The sequence below is a fragment of the Mya arenaria genome, chromosome 10, assembly GCF_026914265.1.
Source record: "Mya arenaria isolate MELC-2E11 chromosome 10, ASM2691426v1".
In the NCBI taxonomy this organism is placed as follows: domain Eukaryota; kingdom Metazoa; phylum Mollusca; class Bivalvia; order Myida; family Myidae; genus Mya; species Mya arenaria.
The window spans coordinates 63,917,323-63,926,107 of NC_069131.1; the positions used below are offsets into that span (position 1 = coordinate 63,917,323).

At 40.3% G+C, this 8,785-nt stretch overlaps 1 protein-coding gene across 1 annotated transcript; it reads right to left on the reverse strand.

Moving 5' to 3' along the window:
* Positions 1-872: 872 nt before the first annotated feature.
* LOC128204912 (repetin-like) lies at positions 873-3,911 on the reverse strand. The gene is made up of 2 exons (XM_052906314.1): positions 3,787-3,911; positions 873-1,608 (listed from the first exon to the last, which is right to left on the reverse strand). The coding sequence occupies exons 1-2, from the start codon at positions 3,909-3,911 to the stop codon at positions 873-875; spliced, it is 861 nt and encodes a 286-aa protein (XP_052762274.1).
* Between the last annotated feature and the right edge of the window lie 4,874 nt (positions 3,912-8,785).

Here is an 8,785-nt window from a genome sequence, read left to right on the forward strand (position 1 = left end):
CATAGGAATCAGGGTTTCCATTAAAGCCAAATGTGACCTTAGAAGTTAGAGTGACCATAGGTGTCTGAGTGATCATAGAAGTCATGGTGACTAAAGGAGTTGGAGTGACCTTAGGGGTCAGGGTGATCGTAGTCGTTAGAGTGACCATAGGAGTCAGAGTGACCATAGTAGTAAGAGTGACCATAGGAGTCGTGGTGACCATAGGAGTCAGGGGGACCATACGATTCCGGGTGACCATAGGTGTTAGGGTGACCAAAGGAGTCAGAGTGACAATAGGGGTCAGGGTGACCATAGGGGTTAGAGTGACTATTGGAGTCAGAGTGACCATAGTAGTAAGAGTGACCATAGTAGCTCGGGTTACCATAGGAGTCAGGGTGACCATATTAATTAAGGTGGCCATAGAAGTCAGGGTCAACATTTGAGAGAGTTTGATCATAGAAGTCAGTCTGACCATTAGAATCAGGGTGACAATAGTCAGAATAACTATTGTAGTCACGATGGCCATAGAAGCAGGTGTGACCAAAGTAGTAGGTGTGGCCATTGTGGTATGTGTGACCACAGTATTCAGGGTGACCATAATATTCAATGTGACCAAAGTAGTAGGTATGACCATAGTAGTACTAGTAGGTGTGACCATAGTAGTAGATGTGACCATAGTAGTCAGGATGACCATAGTAGTCAGGGTGACCTAAGTAGTCAGGGTGACCATAGTAGTAGGTGTGACCATATTAGTCAGGTTGACCATAGTAGTCAGGGTGGCTATACGAGTCAAGATGAGCATAGTAGTTAGGATGACCAAAGTAGTCAGGGTGACCAAAGTAGTCAGGGTGACCATAGAATAAGGTGTGACCATAGTAGTAGGTGTGCCCACATTAGTCAGGGTGCCCATTGGAGTCAAGGTGACCATAGTAGTCAGGGTGACTAAAGGAGTCAAGGTGAGAATAGGAGTCAAGGTGACCATAGTAGTCAAGGTGGCCATAGTAGTCATGGTTACTATCGTAGTCACGGTGACCATAGAAGCAGGTGTAACCAAAGTAGTAGGTGTGACCATAGTAGTCAGGGTGCCCATAGGAGTCAATGTGACCATAGCAGTCAGGGTGAGCATAGTAGTCAGGGTGACCATAGGAGTCAATGTGACCATAGCAATCAGGGTGAGCATAGTAGTCAGGGTGACCATAGGAGTCAATGTGACCATAGCAGTCAGGGTGAGCATAGTAGTCAGGGTGCCCATAGGAGTCAATGTGACCATAGCAGTCAGGGTGAGCATAGTGGTCAGGGTGACCATAGAAGTCAAGGTGACCATAATAGACAGGGTGACTATAGGAGTCAATGTTACCATAATAGTCAGGGTGAGCATAGTAGGCAGGGTGACCATACGAGTCAAGGTGACCATAGTAGTCAGTGTGAGCATAGTAGTCAGGGTGACCATAGGAGTCAAGGTGACCAAAGAAGTCAGGGTGACCATGGGAGTCAAGGTGACCAAAGTAGTCAGTATGACCATAGTAATCAGAGTGACCATAGGAGTCATGGTCACCATTAGAGACATATTTATTATTGTGGTCAGTGTGAGCATAGGAGTATGGAGGACCATTTGAGTCAGGGTAATCACTTGAGCCAGAGTCACGATAGGAGTCCAGGTGACCATTGGAGTCAGGGAAATGTTTTTAGCCAGGGTGACGATAGGATTCCGGGTGACAATAGGAGTAAGTGTGACCCTAAGAGTCAGGGTGACCATTGGAATTCGGGCAACCATAGGAGTCAAGGCGACCGTAGGAGTGAGACAGACCATAGTAGTTAGGGTGACCGTTGAACTCAGGATAACCATACGAGTCCTGGCAACCATAGGAGTACAGGCGACCACAGGAATAAGGCAGACCATAGGAACCAAAGTGACCGTTCGTAGATTGGAGTGCAGATGACAAGAGATGTCCGAATGACCATAGGAGTCAGAGTGACCATAGTAATCAAGCTGACCATAACTGTCAGTGTAACTATTGATCTAGGGAGGCAATACTGAACTTACCAATATTATCCCCCCATCTTTTGTCGTCCCCTGCATACAAGGCTAACAGATATGATCCGACCATAATCATCCCCACCCTTGTTTTGCCCTGCATACTGCAGGTAGCATGAAAGAACATACCATATGAAGCCCCTTTTGTTGTACCCTGCATAATGAGCCAAACATAATTTACCTGATTGTGTCGTCCCCTGCATACTACGTGGAGCCGTCCATAACTAACCCTTTCCCCTTTTACCAATCCCTTGAGACTAAGGATAGACGAACATTACTACCCCTTCCACCTCTGCTCACCCTTCATGCTACGGAGAGCCGTCCATAACTAACCCTATTCCCACTTTCCCAACCCCTTTATACTACGGAGAGCCGAACATAATCACCCCTTTTCATTTTCTGCCTACTTAGGATAGCAAGAATGAAGCCTTAAGTCGTCCCCTACATACTGCAGGTAGCAAGTACAAGCCGATCATAATTAAACTTCCTTTGTCGTCCCCTACATGTTACGAGTGGCAAGAATTAGCCGACATAAATTATCACACCCCTTTTGTCGTTCCCTGCATACTAGGAGGAGGCGACTTTAATTTATTCCCCCCTTCGTCAATTTCTGTATACTACGGATAGCAAGTATGAGACCACCATATTTAACACTTTGTGTCGTCCCTTTGCGGGTAGCAAAACTCAGCCGACCTTAATTAAGCCGCATTTTGTCGTCTCTTGCATAGTGCGAGGAGCCGACCATCATAACCCCTTGTCAATCCCTTGTCAACTTAAGGATAGGAAGAATAAACCGACAATATTGAACCCTTATTGTTGTCTCCTTCGTAATTCTGACACTGATTAACCCCCTTTTGACGTTACCTGCGTTCTGTGGGTAGCAACGTTAATAATGATAAGCCTACCATATTATCCCCAAACCCCACCACATGTGTCCTCAACTGCATTGTATGGGTAGCAAGGTTGAGTCGACCATAAATCAACCCCCTTTTATTGTCCCCTGCATTTTAGCGGTAGTAAATGTTGTGTTTTTTTTTTAATAATTCCAGCTTTGTTCTATTCCTTCTGTTTGAAAATATTGTTATTTAAAGGGTTTTGAGCATTGTCTTACCGTGGGTTATGTTCAGCCTTTATCTATTACGGGAATTCCGAATAAGTGCTACATTGATTACTGACAATTCTAACGTTTTAATGAAAAACTTACAACTAAGGGAGGTCAAGTAAAATGACACATAATCAATCAATTTAAAGTGTGTATGTGTTAACATAAACTGGCAATTTACTCGAGACTTTTAATAAACCCTTGTGAAAGATCGAAAACCTCACTGATCGAAATTTCTAGTTTGTTATAAAATGAGTACCATTTGATTTCAAAGAGGCATTATGATCGTGTTTTTAAGATTTTCTTAAAAATTTGCAAACACATGAAAAATTCTTTTTTACCTGAAATTATTCCATTTCATCCATATGTTATCTGAAATTATTCCATTTCTATATATAAAAATGATAATATCAAAAATAACAAGCTGCTACCTGAAATTATTCCATTTTGATATATAAAAATGAGAATATCAGAAAAACAAGCTGATTTACCAATTTTTAAACACCCACCATCCCATTATTTTACGGTCACTTTTTAATGGTCAGGGCGAACATAGTAGTACGTGTGATCATAGAAGTCATGGTGACCATATTAGTCAGGGTGTTCATAGTAGTCAGGTTGACCATAGTAGTCAGGTTGGCCGTAGAGTTCTGGGCGACCATTGTAGTACGTGTGATCATAGTAGTTAGGGTGACCATAGTAGTCAGGTTGACCGTAGAGTTCTGGGCGACCATAGTAGTACGTGTGATCATAGTAGTCAGGGTGACCATAGTCATCTAGTTGACCGTAGACCATTGTTGTTAGAGTGACCATAGTAGTAAGAGTGACCATAGGAATCAGGGTTTCCATTAAAGCCAAATGTGAACTTAGAAGTTAGAGTGACCATAGGTGTCTGAGTGATCATAGAAGTCATGGTGACTAAAGGAGTTGGAGTGACCTTAGGGGTCAGGGTGACTGTAGTAGTTAGAATTCCCATAGGAGTCAGAGTGACCATAGTAGTAAGAGTGACCATAGGAGTCCGGGTGACCATAGGAGTCAGGGGGACCATACGATTCCGGGTGACCATAGGTGTTAGGGTGACCAAAGGAGTCAGAGTGACAATAGGGGTCAGGGTGACCATAGGGGTTAGAGTGACTATTGGAGTCAGAGTGACCATAGTAGTAAGAGTGACCATAGTAGCTCGGGTTACCATAGGAGTCAGGGTGACCATATTAATTAAGGTGGCCATAGAAGTCAGGGTCAACATTTGAGAGAGTTTGATCATAGAAGTCAGTCTGACCATTAGAATCAGTAGTAGGTATGACCAAAGTAGTACTAGTAGGTGTGACCATAGTAGTAGATGTGACCATAGTAGTCAGGATGACCATAGTAGTCAGGGTGACCTAAGTAGTCAGGGTGACCATAGTAGTAGGTGTGACCATATTAGTCAGGTTGACCATAGTAGTCAGGGTGGCTATACGAGTCAAGGTGAGCATAGTAGTCAGGATGACCAAAGTAGTCAGGGTGACCATAGTAGTTAGGGTGACCATAGTATAAGGTGTGACCATAGTAGTAGGTGTGCCCACATTTGTCAGGGTGCCCATTGGAGTCAAGGTGACCATAGTAGTCAGGGTGACTATAGGAGTCAAGGTGAGCATAGGAGTCAAGGTGACCATAGTAGTCAAGGTGACCATAGTAGTCATGGTTACACTAGTAGTCACGGTGACCATAGAAGCAGGTGTGACCAAAGTAGTAGGTGTGACCATAGTAGTCAGGGTGCCCATAGGAGTCAATGTGACCATAGCAGTCAGGGTGAGCATAGTAGTCAGGGTGACCATAGGAGTCAATGTGACCATAGCAGTCAGGGTGAGCATAGTAGTCAGGGTGCCCATAGGAGTCAATGTGACCATAGCAGTCAGGGTGAGCATAGTAGTCAGGGTGCCCATAGGAGTCAATGTGACCATAGCAGTCAGGGTGAGCATAGTAGTCAGGGTGACCATAGGAATCAAGGTGACCATAGCAGTCAGTGTGAGCATAGTAGACAGGGTGACTATAGGAGTCAATGTTACCATAATAGTCAGGGTGAGCATAGTAGTCAACGTGACCAAAGTAGTCAGTATGACCATAGTAATTAGAGTGACCATAGGAGTCATGGTCACCATTAGAGACATATTTATTATAGTGGTCAGTGTGAGCATAGGAGTATGGAGAACCCTTTGAGTCAGGGTAATCACTTGAGCCAGAGTCACGATAGGAGTCCAGGTGACCATTGGAGTCAGGGAAATGTTTTAGCCAAGGGTGACGATAGGATTCCGGGTGACAATAGGAGTAAATGTGACCATAAGTGTCAGGGTGACCATAGGAGTGAGACAGACCATAGTAGTTAGGGTGACCGTTGAACTCAGGATAACCATACGAGTCCAGGCAACCATAGGAGTACAGGCGACCACAGGAATAAGGCAGACCATAGGAACCAAAGTGACCGTTCGTAGATTGGAGTGAAGATGACAAGAGATGTCCGAATGACCATAGGAGTCAGAGTGACCATAGTAATCAAGCTGACCATAACTGTCAGTGTAACTATTGATCTAGGGAGGCAATACTGAACTTACAAAGTAAGTATAAATACGATATATTTAAAGGATAATATCAGAAATAACTAAGCTGCTACTTAAAATTATTCCGTTTTTACATATAAAAATGATAATATCAGAAAAACAAGCTGTTTTTCGAATGTTTAAACACCCACCATCCCATTAGTTTACCGTCACCTTTTTGAATAATACCAATCACGACAGATGATACGTTAATGACCATAATTTGAATATTATTTTCCATTTCTCATTACATTGATACATTTATTATAGCTGAATTATTGTAACTACTACGTTTCTAAGAAAAACCCATATAGACATAACAATGATTCAAATTGATCTCTTTTCATATCCCAATATATTTTCAATATAGAAAATCACCTCAACTAAAATGACATGCAGTTTATGTAGGACCAACTTTTCAAACTTTTCATATGTTTGAAGATGTTCAGCTTTTATTTGTTCCATGCTTTGAAAAGCATTCATTTGCAATCAATGTTTTTATTGTTTGTGTTTTTTTTGTGTGTGTTTTTTTTGCATCGATTCATTTTATTTAGGGGTTTATCATTATAAGGTTGGCCTACTCGAGTGATTAACAATATGGTCATGAAACAATACGTTGCAAATGTATAATTTTTACATGAATTAATAATTATTTTGATGGTGGTTATTATTTTCAAATATATCAATGTGCTAGGTGCCCAATTTTGAAATGTGTTCAGTGAAGATTAAGATAAGCACTTCTACTTAGTTTGGAACTCGTTTCCAGGGCTTAAAAAGGTTCGATCTGTTACACAAAAGTTATGTAAGTATTATGTAACTGTAAGGGTATATGTGTTTTTGCCCATATTTACTAAAATATATTGTCTGATTTTGAGACCTAGTCCGAACCGATGATTCAAACACATAATCATTGATCAACTAGGAAGAAAGCGGGAATTTACTATGCTCACATTCCAATAAGCGTTGTTAAACAGTTGTTTTTTCAAGAACACATTTTAAAGAATTTCTAAACGAAAACTATGAATTTTCATGTGTATACAAAAAAAACCCACTTTAATGGTGACTTGACTAACAAATAAACTACAAATTAGCTGTACAAATGACTCTCATTTAAACAATTAATAGTAGCTACATAATCTTCGTGTTTTCATCATACCACATCGAATGAAAGGGACATAACACAATTATGAGCAATCTAGAACGAACAGTTTAATCGTTCCTTATAAATGATAGAAAGTGAACTCGTTTAACAAACAAGAGGATGGCAGATGCATGTTATTTTACTCAATGAGTACATATACACCACAAATAAGACATAGTTGATGCACTATTGCTTAACTTTTATTCGCAAACTATCATATCAAGATTGTTTATACTAACAAAATATCTAACAATGGTATATAATAGCCACTTCAGTTATGAAATAAAAACTTACGGTACTAACAACGCGATGTATTGACAGTTCACACTGTGCTTTAGCGCGAATGTGTAAAGTAAATTTACCCTTAGCGAATCAGATCTAATAGCGGATCACTCTCTCGTTAAAGACACGTTTTCAAATTAATAAAATTGTACTTTTTTATGAAAATTGGCAGTGATTATTTTATCGAACTTCAATATAATCTGTATCAAATGAACGTTAAAAGCAACTGTTTACCTGCCACAGTTGTGCCAGCCTCGTCAGTAGTGTCATTTTGATGGGGCGGAATACCGAGGGGAAAAACCCATTTGGGGGCGGAATACCGAGAAGAAACGAAGCCGATTTTGGGGGCGCAATACCGAGGAGATAAAAGAAGTTGTATTGAGATGCTCTGAATTGTATCCCTCCGTCTGCAGATAGAGTTGGAATCTCTTATCATAGAAGTACTTGGGGTCTACTATACGTTTATTTGTATTTGTTTTATTGATAAGTTTCCTCCAATTAATGCATACTTTGATAAGATTTACCTTTTGAGTTTTATCTTTATTAAGAATTGTTGGGATAAGAGTGAAGTTTGTGCACATAAACTGGTTTAAACACCCAGTAAAATTACATTTTACTGACCGTTCCAAGGCGGTACCTAAAAATTCTTGATAAACATACCTATTTTTTATACAAAGTATATGTATGCACTGTGCTGTTTGTGGAGTTTTGTGCTTTTCTTCTTTGTTTCTTGTTTGTGATTTTGTGTTCTATGTCTTTGGCGTTTGTCCACTGCCACTAAACCGGGTATGTGTTTAATTGTTTTGCTACTGAGATTGTTTCTGTAGCCCTTTGCATAAATATTGAAGCACATTTTCACCATGGTACACGTGAGAGTTAGTCGAGTAAACCCCTACTCGAGTTCTTAACCTCGACCTCAACCCTAGAGGGTGTGTGGATATTGTCATACGTTACGCGCGCTATAACAGGAGAGGCAACTGCATACTTTGATTTCACTTTACGCGTGATAGAGTCGCTTACCTTAGATGATTTAGCTTAATAACTTGGTTAATGAATGTGCATTGTATATAATTGTACCGTCAAACATGTATCTCGGTGTAACCCTTACTTACTGACAGACAACTATACTCCGATTTCGTTAAGGTTTATAATCATATTTTGATTTTGTATTTTTATTTGGAATACTAGTCCGTTTTATAGAAATTGCTGACTTTCCATTATGATGTTTCCGACGTAATCTTAAAAAATGACATTACATAATCGTCCATTCTCCACGAGTCATACTTAAATCTGTTAAGCGCTGAAAAAGGTCTTGCATTCGAATTGATGGCGATGTAATTGATAAACCCCTGGCGTAAGCCTTACACATCTTAAATAGTCAAACGCGAAAAAATGATAAGCTGGATAGCTCAAATCTGTCCGAAATATTAGCACAAGGATCGCTTAACACCTCTAAAAATACTTCAGCTGGAGAGCTTCCAACTTCGCTTTGGAATAGTTCCATACTCGCATAATCCAACATATAACGACCGTCCATAAATACCTACACATACACACATATACTTATAGTAGTGTAATACATTATATATCACAAAGTGCAATACATTTTCTAGTGCAATAATAATTCCCATTTAGACAATATAAATCACATTATAAACATGTATGTTGTA